Source organism: Danio rerio, chromosome 12 (genome assembly GCF_049306965.1).
Source record: "Danio rerio strain Tuebingen ecotype United States chromosome 12, GRCz12tu, whole genome shotgun sequence".
NCBI classification, from domain to species: Eukaryota; Metazoa; Chordata; class Actinopteri; order Cypriniformes; family Danionidae; genus Danio; species Danio rerio.
The window spans coordinates 3,925,001-3,942,500 of record NC_133187.1 but is presented as its reverse complement, the minus strand read 5'-3'; the positions used below and the strand labels follow the sequence as shown (position 1 = coordinate 3,942,500).

Genomic DNA, 17,500 nt, shown 5'->3' with positions numbered 1-17,500 from the left:
TCCACACTACGCCGGAGTTCTCGAGCGCCGAAAACGGAGCGGTTTGGAAACGCTGGAGAGGCTGTTTTCATTCTGAAACGCTGCTGCTCCGTCTCAGTGTAGATGAGGAAAAACAGAGACATCTGAAAACGGAGGCGGGACTGCTGAGATTTGCTACCTGATTGGGGCTTTTGTGTCATTGCGTATCCTTCCCTTATTCGTAAAGCCTCTATCACATGACTATAACACATGGCTTTAACACTACCGGAAGACAGTACTGTAAACAACAACATGGGCACAGAAATGGGAGCGCTGTTTGCACTATTGTCTGTTTTAGGCGCCATTGTGCAGTAATTCATTTGTTACGTTTAGTAACAACTCGACCTCGTCGTCTGTCCACAAAAATAACTCTCTTGCTTTCTTTGCCATCGCGTTCATTGTCCAACCGGCGTTTGCTGACTAACAATAACCAAATGCCGAGCGAGACGCATGCTTCCTGTTTATACTAGAACGCGCATGGCCAGAGTTCGCGAATGGTCACGTAATATACGTTTTTGGTGGCGTAGTGTGGACGGAGATATGTTCAGAAAGGCTAGGTGAAACGCTAGTGTGGACGCGGATCGTTTTTGATCTAAATCGCCGTTTTGAAACTAAAACGCACTAGTGTAAACGGTTCCTAAATTATAGATATCATTAAGAGTAACATAGAGGTACTAACAGCTAAATAAATTGATTTCAGAAAGACATCAGTGTTGAACAAACCTGTTTATTACAGATGTGAATTGTTTTCTTGTGATACTGTATGCGGCCTGTACTGTTTGACTGTGTGCTCCACGTCTGTCCAGTGTCTGTGTAGGAGTTTCTGTTTTTGCTTACCTGAGAAAAGCTTCGCCTCACTAAATGAATCCAGCTTCCTGTCTGCCTCCCACTCATCCAGCCAGACCTTTGGCAGCTTGTGAAGGTGGAGGATTTGTTCTACTCTCTTTCGTTTATTACAGCACTATTTTAAGCCCAGATGAGTCAAAATTCTTTCCTTTCATACATCAGAGGCTAAACTAAATCAATCTGACAGTCTTTTGCTATTGTACTTCTGGAAACGGTGATGTGGGTTAAAAGTACTCAGTGTTAAACTGCGCAGTCTTATTAACTGAACAGGGTAATATTATTACTCTTGTACGCTGACAGTCTTTGACTTTTAAATGGGTCATTTATCCAAATGTGATTTCAGTCATGTCACATCCTCTTCCAACCTTCAATTACTTTGTTTACTCCTTTGAACATGCAATGAAAATAAATGAGAACCTATTCATCCATCCATCCATCCATCCATCCATCCATCCATCCATCCTATCTGTCCGCCTGTTCGTCCATCCTTTCAACCAATCTTTCTGTCCAACTATCCATCCATCCATCCATCCATCCATCTGGTCATCATCTATTCGTCCATCTTTTCATACATCTGTTTGACTAATCATCTATTTGATCCATCCATCCATCCATCCATCCATCCCATCTGTCTACTTGTTTGTCTATCAATTCATCTTCCATCTATCCATCCATCCATCCATCCATCCATCCATCCATCCATCCATCCATCCATCCATCCATCCATCTATCCATCATATTTGTCTGCTTTTTTGTCCCTCTATCCTTCTGCCTGTTTGACCATCTATCCATCCTTCCATCCCAACTATCTGTCTGCTTGTTTGTCCATCCATCCATCCATCCATCCATCCATCCATCCATCCATCCATCCATCCATCCATCCATCCATCCATCCATTCAACATATCTGCTTGTACAACCACCCATCCATCCATCCATCCATCCATCCATCCATCCACTCATCTTTTTCTGCTTGTTTGTCCATCCATCCATCCATTATTATTTTGGTGCTTGTTTGTCCAACCATCCATCCATCCATTCATCCATCCATCCATCCATCTATCTTTTTCTGTTTGCTTATCAATCCATCCATCCATCCATCCACCTGTTTGACCATTCATCCATCCATCTATCCATCCATCTGCCCATCTTTTTCTGCTTGCTTGTCTATCCATCCATCCATCCATCTATTAATATTTTGCTGCTTGTTTGTCGATCAATCTATCTATTCTACCATCCATCCATCCATCCAACCATCCCTCCATCCATCCATCATCCATCTATCTTTTTCTGCTTGTTTGTTCATCCATCTATCCATTCATCCATTTTTTTTCTGCTTGCGTACCAACTATTTGTCTACTTGTTTGTCCATCCATCTTTCCACCTGTTTGACCATCCATTCATCCATCCATCCGCCTGTTTGACCATCCATCCATCTATCCCAATCTGCCTGCCTGTTTAACCATCCATCCATCTTAATCTGTCTGCCTTTTGTCTATCCTCTTAGCCAGTCTTTCTGTCCGTCCATCTGTCCATCCATTCATCCAAGCATCTGTCCATTCATCTTTTTCTGCTTGTTTATCCATCCATCCATTCATCCATCCACTCACCCATGGATCCATGCATCCATCCATCTTTTTCTGCTTGATTGTTCAACCATTCAACAATTGCTCTGTTTAATATCTTTTTAATTTGTTCCATCTTTAGTTCTTTCTGTTCATCAACCGTACATCCATCTACAGTTTTATCTTGATATTTTTTTGCCACTCATTTTATTTATTATTGATTTATTTAGTTGTTTAATGTGTGGTTTATTGTTCTATCTATGCATATGTCTGTCTATCCATCTCTCCTTCTCCCAGCATCCGCCTAGCAAGTCCTACCTCCACCCTTCAAGTCTATTTATCGCTCTGCATGTGTGTTTAACTCTTATATAACCTTCAACCTTCAAATCTCCTGCGAAACCACTAAAGTATCAGACTACACCAGGGTTACGCAACCTTCAAAATTCAAGCTTCCTTGCAACGTCTTGACAAGCATTCTTTTTATAGTTATGAAACAAAAGTATGAGTGATTTGTTATAGCAGAGCTGTGCTGTAATCTTAGCAGAATGCGGTGCTCATGTAGCTTAACTGGCAGAGCATGATGTTGGCAGTGCCAGGGTCGTGGGTTCAGTTCCCACCTACTGGCACAACCTGTACCTCAAATTCACTGCAAGATAATATAGTACCCAAGTGAATAATTTAAGAAATCTATAACGCATTGCTTATTTGATTAGTCAGTGGGGCTGTTTACACCACATTTCATGCATTTATTTTTAATCTGATGGTAGCTATCTGATTAAAAAAAGCAGTTCCATTCATATTTCTCCACATAAATGCTTCTCTGCTTAATGGAAATGCGAAAATGAGATCTTCAAATTCTGCGCTACATGCAAATTTAACTAGGTTATGTAAACTAAAGCATCAGATACACCTCATTTTATTGAACTATAATTACACTGTAAAAAATGGCCGTGATTTCAACGGTAAAACTGCTACAGTACAAATCTGTAACCTGCTTAACAGTATGTTTCCTTAATATATACGGCGAATAACCGTAAATTGACTTTCCCAGAATTCCCTGCATGGCACATCACTTTTTAAGTATGTTGTTGACATCAATATGGATCTTTTTAGTTGTTTCCCCATCAGTTATGTACATTAGAGATTTATGTGGCATCTAATGTTGATAAACAATGCTTATTTCATGACTTTAATTTTATGCGTGTTACCATACTGGTGTTTAGTAGCTGTGTGAATGACACTGAGCACCTTCTATATGCTGATACTCTTTTCTGCTTGTGGGATAAGTTGATTGTGATGAGCATTGGCTCATTGTGTAACTTCCTCATCGCCACCTGCATGTGGGCATGCTAACGTGTATAACTGTGTAACAAAAGATGTGTAGATGTTGGTCATTCTAAATACAGACATATTACCTCTATAAACTAATAAAATACGGTAGTTTACCGTAAAAATTAGAAATTACTTTTACGGTTTGTACCGTGTTTTTAACGGTAAAGTACTGGCAACCACAGCTGCCGGTATTTTACCGTAAATTTTACGGATTTATTTTTTACAGTGTATTATTTACATCAATATAAGATATAGCAGGGAAAATAATTATTGAAGATGTCGAGTTTTTCCTGGGAAATAATAAGAGCTGTTGACATGGAGTGCATAGAGTTCACTTCCAAAGTGTTTACAATGAAATAATGTTGAAAGGCAACACTTACTACATTTGCATGGGCTTTGCTTTTACAGTGCTCCCTTTATCTTCCTGTTTTATGTTATAGTACTGTACATAGGTGGATTTTCTTGTTATTTCTGGTTTTTCATTTTTATTTTTTCGACTTCAACTGCAGTTCAGCAGTTCCTCTTGTATTCAGCATACACAAATGCCTATAAATTATACTGTGAATGCTGCTTATTATATATCCCTACCCTTAAACCCAACGCTCACACGAAACCTGTGGCAAATCTTGAAAGATACCATTTAAGTACAAAATTAAATCAAACCTAACCACCACATTGATTTTGTTAGCTCACATCGCTAGTTTTGTGGTGAAAAAATCATCTGTGCATGTCATCAAGAAAAAAACAAACAAACAAAACAAAAAACGTTTGCCCTTGTAATCTAAAATTGATATCTGAAAATGCTCTTCCTGTTTGTTTTCAGTTAAATTCTCAGATTAGGTCCGTCTGAGGTATTGGACGTGGCAAGCAAACTTAACCATGCCCATCCAGCTGTCAGGTTTGGCAATAAAAGGAATCATGAGCAGGAGGAGTCTGTAAAGTTGTAATAACTCTCTTCCCAAACCGGTTTCCTCTATCTTTTCTGAATGAAATGCCTACTCTACTTCATCCAATCAGCTCGCAGTAGAAATAACAAGCCAACGCCCACTGTTTTCTCATTTAATATTCCATTTCTTTTGGAACTGTGTCACAATACGGAAAACAATCGCAGCTCCCAGTTTATGTGGACTTTAGGAGGGATTTTAAGCATTTGAATTACAGGGACATAAGGCATGTCCTCATAAACCACCTCGATTCTGTGATACCGGGATAATATAACCATATCATTATACAAATGAATGTTATTGTAAACCATCAAAACCAGCACACAAACACACACACACACACACACACAAACACACACAGTTTTGTTTTAGTGAATTGTGGGGACATTACATAGGTTTCCATTGTGTTTAAACAAACTACTTTCTATTGCCCTACCCCAAAACCCAACCCTCGCAGAACACCATGGACAGTTTTACTTTCTGAAAAAAAACCTTTCTGTATGTTTTATAAGCTTTTTTTTAATTTTTGAGAAATTAGGATATCAGCAATGTCCTCATAATTCATCACCTTTTGCAATGCCTGTCTTATACAGTATGTAGTTATACAAATTTGTGTCCTCATATGTCACAAAAGCACATGCACACACATGCTTTAGATATGCTGTCTGTTTTGAGCTTTTTAAAGAAAACAATGTACGTTTGCAAATCTTCAATGACAGATTATTAGGCATTCGCATTTGTCTTTGCCCTTCTACTTTGCATCTATTTGCATACTGAATAGTAATTGTTCCTGCATATATTTAACATTTACAGCTGTCTGTGCAGTGTGTGGGGAGGCTGTTGATTCTTTGTTCAAGAACACGGAGCATTCAGAGTGCATGCAAAGCCTGTTTTTAGCTCTTGAAAACGTTTTGTCTCCTGAACTGACCAACAGGGAGCAGCACTATGGCTAACATGAGTTTTGAAATAATTCTGCTCATAAAGAGATAGTTCATACCTAAAATACAGATTTTGCAATCATTTACTCACCCTTTACTTGTTCAAAACCTTTCTTCTGTTGAACACAAAAGAAGATGTTTTGAAAAATGCTGGTAGCTGACACGCATTAACTTCCATAGTATTTTTTCCTACACTATGGCAGTCAATGGGTGCCAGAAGCCGGCATGTTTCATCTTCTTTTTAGTTCAACAGAAAAAAAGAAATTCGTAGAAGCTCATGAGGTTATTTTCATTTTTGCGTGAACTATCCCTACTTCTACAGTGACTGTGATACTTCAGATTTTTTTTAAATAAAGAGTAAGGCCGCGCGGAGAATTACAAGTTACAAGACACATTGAAATATATATTTTGCAAACTACAGAAGGCAGCTATTTTATTTACACTTACAGGTTGTGATCTGGACAACCCAGGCTCATTCTGAATATGTACCCCTATATACGTTTCTGTAGAGCGCCAAATACGTCCCAGGAGCTACTTTTTTTATTTGTATTTTTTTTTGCAGTTTTTGTTTTTGCGAATTCGTCGGAGGCCACAGTGCATTCTTTTTCAGATCTCAAATTTCTCTTGGTAATGCATTTAACGCCTGCTGTTCTTGTGTAGATCCACCAGAAGCCGCTGTCGACTGACTGACTGACTTCTTTCTTTGGCTCTTGGCGAAGACGGTCACACTTTTTTCCACTAATATTGAAAAAGGAAACATAGGCTGGACCACAACAGATCAACAGTTTTTAGTTATTGTGTGGTCTGTGATATACTGTAGGCTTATAAGTCTGTTATTTTTACAAAAGAAGATTTATTATTTACGTTTATCACTATAGAAACTGTATTATAAACAAAAAAAAAAATGGCACAGTATCAGGATTTTGGTATCGAAATCAGATTGGTTCCAAAAAAGTAGCATCGGTGCATCCCTACAATTAATTCATTTGTTATGAATTTGTTACATCGCCCAAACCCTAATATATATATATATATATATATATATATATATATATATATATATATATATATATATATATATATATATATTTTTTTTTTTTATTGTCATTAAGTCAGCAGCACCTTTACAGTACAGGGGAATTGGGTAGGCTAAATTGTCCGTAGTGCATAAGTGTGTGTGTGAATGTGGGTGTTTCCCAGAGATGGGTTGCAGCTGGAAGGGCATCCGCTGCGTAAAAACTTGCTGGATAAGTTGGCGGTTCATTCCGCTGTGGCGATCCCGGATTAATAAAGGGACTAAGCCGACAAGAAAATGAATGAATGAATGAATTCAGATTTAAACCTTTTCATTCACTTCAAGTCCCTTTTCAAAAACCCTTAACAATGCTATTTTAAGGTTTTTCAGAAGCAACTTAATCGTTTGTTATGTTTAATCCACTTTTGTAAAAAAACATTTCTTAGTGTATCTAATAACAGAATAATCGTGGCATTAGCACTACATATTCCTAAGAGGTGTTTTAATAAAGGCATTCACCTGGCACAGAAAGAGAGCTGACACTGCACTATTCTGTTGCACTGATGAGCAATTAAGAAGTAGAGGAAAAAAAAAGAGTCAAATGTGTGTATAAAGAGAATGGAGCTGTGCTGGTAATTGTGCTGGCGTCCTCACCGTTTCACTCCAAAAGTGTTTGGTTCAGTGAAAGGTGTGATGTTCTTAAAAGAGAACATTGTGTTTGTTTAGCATCTCTTCCCTCTCTCGCTTGCTTTATTAGCTTGCTCTCTTTGAACCATTAATACTGTTTTATTCTTCACAGTTACAAATCATGTGACTAATTAGTCTACACAAACTGTTTCTTAGTACATTTCACAACTAGCTAAAGCAAAGTTCTGTTTACTTCAAGAGCAATAACAATAATGGTTAAATTAAAACATATAAAATCTAAAACGGGGTGACACGGTGGCTCATTGTCACCTCAATGCAAGAAGGTCGCTGGTTCAAGTCCCAGCTGGGTCAGTTGGCATTTCTGTGTGTAGTTTGCATGTTCTCCCCGTGTTGATGTTGGTTTCCTCCGGGTGCTCTGGTTTCCCTCACAGTCCAAGCACATGTGCTACAGGGGAATTGAATAAACTAAATTGGCCGTAGTGTGAATGTAAGAGTGCATGGGTGTTTCTCAGTACTGGGTTGCGGCTGGAAGGGCATCCACTCTCTAAAATAGGGTTGGGCATCTAAGCTATAATGCTGATCCGATACGCATCTCGATACAAAGAATACGATCCGATATATTAGCGATACATTTGTGACATATTGCGATGCAACACGATACGATTCACACCCATATCACGATACAATGCGATAATTCAGCACTAACTTATTAGATCAAGTTTATGAGATGATGTAAGAAAGGATGCTGTGCCATTGAATGAGTTTGATTATTTATTAATCAAGCAAAACCAAGACTTTTTTTACAAACTGGCTTTTCTCTCAGAGCCAGAGTGTCAGTTTACAGTAGAGGGCCATTTTAGAACATATAGCACATATTATTTAAGGATTTTCAAGATAAACAGAATGTATAAGTGCAATATATATTAAAAATATATATATTTGCACTCTTTCAACATAAAGGTTTACCATTGCACAACAAGAATTGTGATATAACCTTTCAACTATGAACACAAGTTTTACAAAGATATATTGTGCCACTGAATATTCAAAACTTAAGGTGGTGAACTAGCAGTGTTATGCTGCTTTGAAGCATCACTGTCACTGTAAACAACAGGCTAATAAAAATATAAATAAATAAAAATTAACAGGAGGTGTTTAAAACCTTCGTTCTCCGTGATACTAGGCTGAATATCTGTGCAGATGAACAATGCAATAGCATTCGTTATTGGCGTAGAGCGCACAAAACTGTTGCGCATGGAAAAAACTTTCAATGCTTTTCTCACCACTTTTGGAGCTGGTAGCTGCAGTTGAAGCAGAGCAGGAAGCCGGGGATGCAGGAACACTGGAAGATGCTTTCACAACAACACCGTGGCGCCGCTTCAAGTGAGATATCAGATTAGTCGTACTGCCCGTGTATTTTACAGATGCGCGGCACATTTTGCAAATTGCATCTGTCCTAAAAAGTCTTCCATCTTTTTTGCAGAATCCATAATGTTGCCAAACTTAGATTTAAAACTCAGTGGGGAATAAAATGTTTGTTTTGCTTCTCGCGCTTTCAGAGGCAGCACTACTAGCTTCATCCGCACCCCTGATACACTGAGTTGTAGTGTAAGTGTACACATCCGCAAGCCTGTTGCTAAGGCATACTTTATGTAGGTCGATTAAATTATGCGCCAAAAACAGGTTGACAACACTTGTTAATAAATAAAAAATACATTCTATATTAAAAATATAAGCTGTACCTTGGAAAAACCGATGCATCTCGCAAAAACCGATGCATCTCGATTTGCTTCTAAAATTTCACTCATCCTCTGCTGCTCTACCGATGCACTCGTATCGTGCACGCGCATGACCGCGTATCGATACATATCGGTGAATCTTCCCATCCCTACTCTAAAACATGTGCTGGATAAGTTGGTGGTTCATTCCACTGTGGCGACCGCTGATAAATAAAGGGGTTAACTGCAAAACAGTCCACTTTATGTGTTAAAGAAACACCCCTTACACCAGGCTGGCTACAGGCCTGTCTTTATCCACCGAGAAGCGCATTTTCAAAATGGAGTGTACTCATTTATGTTGAGCATTGCGTATTTCCTTACAAAACATACAACAGTAATCTTCGCACTGTTTACAAATTAAAAACGGATTATTTACATCGTACCTGACACACTGAGCAGTTCCAGCGCCTACCAGCAGGGCTAATCAGCAGCTAAACCCAGATGGATCGCTTTCATTAGTCTCGCAAACAGAGAGACAATAAGACCACGGTGAAGAGTTTGGGAAGTGGCAGCCGGTTAGTTTATATGCTAATGTCCTCCGTCTCCATGCGCATACCCAAACAGGAAACGCTCCAGACGTCTTCCTGCTAATGTTATTGGATCATATAAAAGCTGGGCTTTCTCTCTTTTGTACTCGTATATGCCTTCACAAGTATTATTGTTCGGATTCATCCAGTCTAAATAAGCTCTGGATATTTTAGGAGGCTTTTTATTGTTTCTTTCCCCTGCACTCTTGCCTGTTTCCTGAATTCGATTACATGGGGAAAGCAATAATCCCGCTTAGTGCATTACACATAATGGCTTTTGGTAAGTCATATCCTTTTTCCAAAGCCACTGTCATGCCTCTGGAAGTTATTGCAATGTGTTGTTTTTAACGCATGTTTAGTGCGGCTTGTTGACTTATTTGGATTGTGTCGGCGAATGTAAATGCCTAAGGGGTTCTACACCTATAAAACTTGTATACATTTATAAGACAACTGATTTATCAAGGCTTTGGTGAAGAAAAAACCCAACCCATGCTCATTCTGAAAACGTACCCCTATATACATTTCTGGAGAGCGCCAAATACATCCCAGGAGCTACATTTCTTTGCAGTTTTGACTTTCGCGAATTCACCAGAGGCCGCTGTGTACGCTTTTTCAATCTCAAATTCAGATCTCGCGAGTGCTATTCATTCCTGCTGTTCTCGCGTAAATCCACCAGAGGCCGCTGTCGACTGACTGATCGACTAACTGATAGGCTGACCAACCCTCCGTCTTCCAACACCCAACCAATAGTGTTTTCATAAGCACCGATTGACACGCCCACCCACTTCCCTAAATCCATCGAGAGTTTTAAAGAGCAAACAAAAAAAGAAAAGCCCTGACCTGAGTTTTAACACGTTTTTCAGATTTTACCACATTCTCACCCTGTTATTTACTTATTTATTTTATTTTTTGACTTTTGACTTTTGTTTTTGTGATACCTGCTTTCTGGAACCGTTCTTCGCCAGACTCAAACTCTGTCGTTGTGGTCAACTGCTCTTTGGTGCATATGGTGAGCCACTGGACAAACTGGTAACCGTGGGGAATTCATCCATATGCAGGTAAGAGGTCAGCTGATAGCACGAAAAGGAAAGGCATCATATCGTCATAATCATATCGTATAAAATTAAAAGCAGCCATACGTACCTCCGACTATGTAAATCGCGGTTTCCGAAAACATCCGCGGGATGCTTGGGTTGGTCAATTGTTTATTAAAGAACCTTTTTGTTGAATAAAAAGTTATATTTTGCTTATTTTAACGCTATATTTAAAACTTGTGGAAAGGAGGTTATTAGTTTGGTGTGGCCAGAGAAAAAAAAATTGTCATTTTGTTGAGCCTTGAAAAGTCATGTGAAATAAAACTAATTGCAATGTGACACTATGAAACCACAACCCATTTCCTCATGCTTACTGAGCGTGGTCACAACACACAAAAACTTAAATTAACAAGTCATGTGACATAACACAAAATTATAACAAAGTAATTTAGCATGCCAAAGTTAAAAATGTTCATAAAAAGTCACATTCATTTCAGGGTTAAATGTTGTTGGAAGAAAGCTCCCATAATGCAATTCAAATGCCTAAATAAAAACACTTATTCTTGGTGTGGTCAAAACCTGCATCCCAAATGGCACACCATACACTATGCACGTATGCACTATATACTTATGCACTTACACACTCAACAGCATAGTATGCATGTAGTGCTGTCCCAAATGTTTTTTTTTTTACTAAATGGAAACTCAAACTGTTTCCCTGATGACGTTTGACGGTTTCCAAATTAGTGAAATAAATGAACAAATAATACAGTATAACTGCATTCACCATCGGGAGGTGCTATATTCACTCTCGTAGAAGAATTTTGCTTTCACAATTGAAAATAAATAAAGGAATCCAAGATCAGTGCCTGAAAGCTCCGCCCCTTCCACTACGTGAGCAAAGCATCAGCTGTTGAATGCGTGAAGTGTCCAACATTACACACGGTTGAATAAGTGCATCATCCGGGTATTTAAAGTGCACTTAATCTTTTTAGAGTGTGAACGCAGTACTTAAACTATTTATACTACAAAATGGTGTTAAAATGTGCAGAAGTATGCGATTTAGGCAGCCTGATCTCACGAGAAAACTTGGTATTTTACGTTTTTCCAGTTTAGTTGCTAATTCGTACGAATTCGTACGAGTTCAGTCGTAAAAAAAGTACGATTTTATAAAGGAGGCGTGGCACCTAACCCCACCCCTAAACCCAACCATCATTGGGGGATGAGCAAATCGTACTAAATTGTACGAATTAGAACGTACAAATTCATACGAATTAGCCACTAAATGAAAAAGTTACGAATTGCTGTGAGATTGTGTTGGATTTAGGACGCACCTAAAGTCATTCATCTGGGGCCTCATGTATCAACGCTGCGTACGCACAAAAACTTTGCGTACGCCAGGTTTCACGCTCAGAATCACTCACGTTTGGATTTACTAACAATGAACTGAACGTGGGAATGTGCGCAGGTTCACGGCAGCTTTCTGGCAGGCGTACGCACATTTTTTGTGCGTGTCTGTTTTATTTCCATTGGCGACTCCTAGAGGCAGTTGTGTTAAATTCCTCTCCACAAAGTGTCTGAGCCTTGCAATGGCAGCTGTATGAGACGGGTTCATATAGTAGGTATGTAAGATTTCCATACCATACAGTTGACCAGCTAAACATTAAAGCACAATTTGCAGCGGTCGCCTGTTTTCCCAATGTAATCTGAGCGATCTACTGCACGCACATTGCTATAAAGACACTATCTGAAGATGAATTTGCATGCGTGAATCAGAAACATTTCCATTCAATAAATGTGCAAATAAAATATGATGCACAAATTGATGATTCCTACTTGTCTTTCTCTTGATAAATAGTGGGCAAAATCTGATATGTAGCGGGGAAAAAAAGAAAGAATTCATTAGACGCTGGATTCGAGCCTAGTTAATGCTCAAACATGTCAGTACATGATCACATGCTTCTTATGAGGTGCGCCACTGAGACTGCTAAGGGTGCTGCAACATTTTTCAGTTATAAATCACACTATTTCTGTTTTAAATGCACTCAGTGCGATGTTCAGACCCAACTGTGTTAACCGTATCAGCTAAACTCTCCCACTCTATTTTTTTCTTTTGTTGTTAATTCCGGAGAACAAACTTGCAAATAACACCGCTTTTCTCCGGTCTACCTCCGAAAGCAGCACCTCCAATTCACATTCTGTTCAAAGTTTCTCTTTTTGCTTGCTTTTGCCATTGCTTTTTCGTTGGGTTTTGCCATTAGCATAGTCATTAGCATATTCATGCGGGGGAGGAGGCAGGGAGGGGTTTTGTGCTCGTGCATGTTGCGCTCAGTTTCACGTTCATTCAGATGTACAAAAGAATATGCGTTAGATTCGGCGTACGCAGTGTTTCATACATCTGAAATTTTTTCTGCGTACGCACATTTACAGCTTTGTGCGTACGCAATGTTTTAGTAAGATTTCCACGCAAGTCTTCGTACATGAGGCCCCTGGCCTCTACTTTTGATTTCAAAATCAATCCTAAAGTGTTTGCATTACTAAAATGTGTCGTTTTTTTCCTCTTCTCCTCTGCAGATATTCGTGCGGTTCCCTCTGCCTGCTGCCACCATGTTTAAAAACAGCTTGAAAATGCTGCTGACGGGGGGCAAAGCCAACAGGAAGAGCCGTATCAGCAGCGGTCAGTCTCAGCTTTGGTCTTTAAACACCCTGTGACATGTTTATCCACACAGATATGACCCGACTGTGTGCTTATTTGGGTTTTCCAGCCACATGAAGCCGGCTGTTTAAAAAAGACAGTTCACCCAAAACTGACAATTCTGTCATCATCTAGCAAAACCTGAGTTCTTTCTTCTGTTAAACCCAAAAGAAGATGGTTTGAAGAAAGCTGAAAAACCTGCAACCATTTGCATTTCTACTATGGAAGTCAGTGGTTTTCAGCTGTCCTCAAAGTATCTTTTTTTTGTGTGTGTGTTCAACAGAGTAAAGAAATGTATTATGGTTTGGAACAAGCAACGGGTGAGTAAATAGTGAGTAAATCTTAATTATTGTGTGTACTGTTTCTTTAAATGCAGAGGTTTTAATCAGAGGGAGTATTAAAGGTCTTGTCAAGTGCTTTGAAATGTGCATTTTTTTATTCGATGTCTGACGTAATCTCAACTAATACATGAAGAGAGGGCGGGGCATGGAGTAGCTCCTCCCCTTTAAAAAATACAGCCAATAGGGTTTTTTTTTTTCTTCAATGCTCTGCCAGTGAGAGTGCCTGAGCTCAAGAGAATCGAATGAAAAGCAAATGAGAAGCATCTTGAAAGGGGTGGTGCATGTCAGATACTGGAAAGCATTTGATTGGTCGGCAGATTTGATGAGAATCTGAAGTATGAGATAATGTCCAAAAAAATCAATGATCTATTTAGGCGGACGTGACAAACTGTGGGTGTTTATATCTTCTTAATGCGCATTGTAGCACACTAGATTATAGATATCCTTAAGACATACTGATTTTTAACATCTAAAAAATATTACTGGACATGTAAACACATATAAATGGATATTAGAATCAGATCACAAAATTCAGTGCACATGTAAATGGATTCAAATTATTCACATCAATAAAAAGTGGTGCATGTAAAAAGCTAATTTTACTGTTTTAAAAACTTTTGACTGGAAGTGCATTTCCATGTGTTTCCTGATATAAATGACAAAGCTGCAGTGCATGAAGCAAGTACAGTCTCATTTTCAGATGCCTACTACAGGCCACTCACTCACCTCATGCATATCACATGCAAGACTTAATAGGATCACAAGCTCTTCAAGATCTGCAAACAGCACATAACGTCAGACCTCACCGATTTTATCAGTTCCCAGAAAGGAAAAAATAAAACCTGGTGAGGAGAAATGAAGAACTGAAATTGCCAGATTTGTGGCTTAAAGTCTTCAAAAGATGTCCAGGAAGAAATATTGAAAGATTGGTTTAATGTACATTCGCCGGCCACTTTATTAGGTACACCTGCTGCACTGCTTGTTAATGCAAATTTCTAATCAGCCAATCACATGGCAGCAGCTCAATGCATTTCGGCATGTTGAGATAGTCAAGATGATCTGCTGCAGTTCAAACTGAGCATCAGAATGGGGAAGAAAGGGGATTTAAGTGACTTTGATTGTGGCATGGTTGTTGGTGCCAGACGGGCTGGTCTAAGTATTTCAGAAACTGCTGATCTACTGGAATATTCACGCACAACCATCTCTAGGGTTTGCAGAGAAGGGTCAGAAAAAATGGAAATATCCAGTGAGTGGCAGTGCTGTGGGTGCAAATGCTTTGTTTATTAGTTTATTCACCTCTAGCGTTAGTTCATCTATGGCGCATGTGTTTGGACTGTTGGGGAGACTGGAACACCAGGAGGAAACCCACACGAACACAGGGAGAACATGCAAACTCCACACAGAAATGCCAACTGACCCAGACGGAGCTCGAACCAGCAACCTTTTTGCTGTGAGGCAACAGTGCTATCCACTGAGCCACCGTTTCGCTGTCTGGATAACAGTATCAGTATATTACTCTACTGTAAAGGTGTTTTCAACTCATTTACTTCAAAGAACATAACTTATAAACATATACTAGAACATATAATAGAACATTACTTGACTTTTGAGTATATTGAGGCAATCCAATGAAAGAAACAAAAGCACAGAGTCATTTGTAAAAATGTTTCTGATGTCATATTTACTGTGCCGTGTCTCTGAGCCCCCGTGCAATTAGCTAAAACCTTAGTACCGTCACCATACTGACACTTGAATAGATGCCTTTTTCCCACCGGAGCTGGTTTGGTCGGAAGTGATCTCATTAACCACTGAGATCAGAAACCCGTTTCTAATGCTACATTCATGTCGGAAGCCTTTTTGCCACTAGAATGGAGTCATAATCAAAGCAGGTGCTATATCTGTGTTTTCATTTTAAATATAAGTGAATTAATGAATGCGTCAGATCATGCATGTTGCACATTGTGAGTTCCACAATGCAAAAAAAAAAAAAATAATAAAATAAATTAAGGGAAATTGTATTAAATATATAGTTTTTACAAAATTAGTGAAAGAAGGGGGACGTTTATTCAAGCAAACAGATTTTTTTTTACATTTTAAGCATCCAATATTGCACTACATGAGCATCATTGCACTAATAATAATAATAATAATAATAATTATTATTATTATTATTATTATATCAGCAATAATAATAGTATAAAATAATAATATTAACAACAATATTAATAATAGTACAAACAACAACAACAACTAAAGCAATAATAATAATAATAGTAATAAAAATAGCACAAACAAGAATAAAATAATACTAATTGTAATACTAAAGTAGTAAAAACACCAACAACATCAATAATAATAATTATAATAATAATAATAATAATAATAATAATAATAATAATAATAATAATAATAATAATAATAGTAGTATCAACCACATCAAAAAATACAACAGCAATAATAATAATACATTCAAATACAACAATAATATTATTAATAATAATAATAATAATAATAATAGCAGTACAACAACAAACAACATCAACAGTTGAAATAAAATTAATAGTAATAACATCAATAGTAGTAATAATAATAATAATATAATCATTATCATAATCGTAAAATAACAACATTGAATAATAATGATAATCATAATCATAATCATGAAAATATCAACAACATTAACAACATCAATAAATAGGTAGTAGGTAGTGCTGTCGTCTCACAGCAAGAAGGTCGCTGGGTCGCTGGTTCGAGCCTCGGCTCGGTTGGCGTTTCTGTGTGGAGTTTGCATGTTCTCCCTGCATTTGTGTGGGTTTCCTCTGGGTGCTCTGTCCAAAGACATGCGGTACAGGTGAATTGGGTAGGCTAAATTGTCCGTAGTGTATGAGTGAGTGTGTGAATGTGTGTGTGGATGATGTGCCAGAGATGGGTTGCGGTTGGAAGGGCATCCGCTGCGTAAAAACTTGCTGGATAAGTTGCTGGTTCATTCCGCTGTGGCGACCCCAGATGAATAATGGGACTAAGCCGACAAGAAAATGAATGAATGAATGAATGAATGAATGAATATTAAAACAACAACAACAATATTAATAATAATAACAGCAGTACAACAACAAACAACAACAGTTGAAATACAATTAATAGTAACAACAACAACAAAAACAGTAATGATAATAATAATAATAATCGTAAAATTTACATTTAATATTAAAAATAATAATAATAATGATGACAATAATAATAATAATAATAATATATCAACATCAACAAATACAACAACAATATTAATAATAATAATAAGAGTAGTACAACAACAACAACAACAGTTGAAATAAAATAATAGTAACAACAACAACATTCATTCTGCAACTGTTTGATATGTGAATTCAGTAAAAAGAATGGTAGAACTGTATGAGCACCGGCAAGAGCTTTCATTTGAGCTATAACTTGTACATGCGTCATATATGAACCATATGAAAATCATGAAAATAAACCAATGATCAATACCCAGCTCGGGTATCCAAAATACTGTGGATTTAAGTGTAAATAACTTTTGTACAGTAGAATAAAAACCAAAGTGATGCATATGTGCAAATAATATAGATTCTACACTTTCAAACGAAACCACATACACAGGTCTGAAGCAATGCTAGCCCTTTAAATCTTAAAGCGAAAGTCGATGACGTCACGGATCCGCAGAGTTTAACTGGTAAAATTTGAAACCAAATAATTAGTTACAAAGCTCTCATATGCTCTCTCTCTCTCTCTCTCTCTCTCTCTCTCTCTCTCTCTCTCTCTCTCTCTCTCTCTCTCTCTCTCT

The 17,500-nt window shown here is 38.0% G+C and overlaps 1 protein-coding gene across 7 annotated transcripts in view; it reads left to right on the top strand.

Annotated features, from left to right (window-relative positions):
* The window catches only part of tanc2b (tetratricopeptide repeat, ankyrin repeat and coiled-coil containing 2b), a 258,482-nt gene that overhangs the window by 80,897 nt on the left and 160,085 nt on the right, over window positions 1-17,500 (top strand). For all 7 annotated transcript variants that reach the window (XM_073918053.1, XM_073918051.1, XM_073918050.1 and 4 more), the window contains exon 2: window positions 13,219-13,321. In XM_073918053.1, the coding sequence (XP_073774154.1) occupies window positions 13,252-13,321 (70 nt within the window). In that variant the 5' untranslated portion in view covers window positions 13,219-13,251. The remainder of the gene's footprint in view (window positions 1-13,218; window positions 13,322-17,500) is intronic.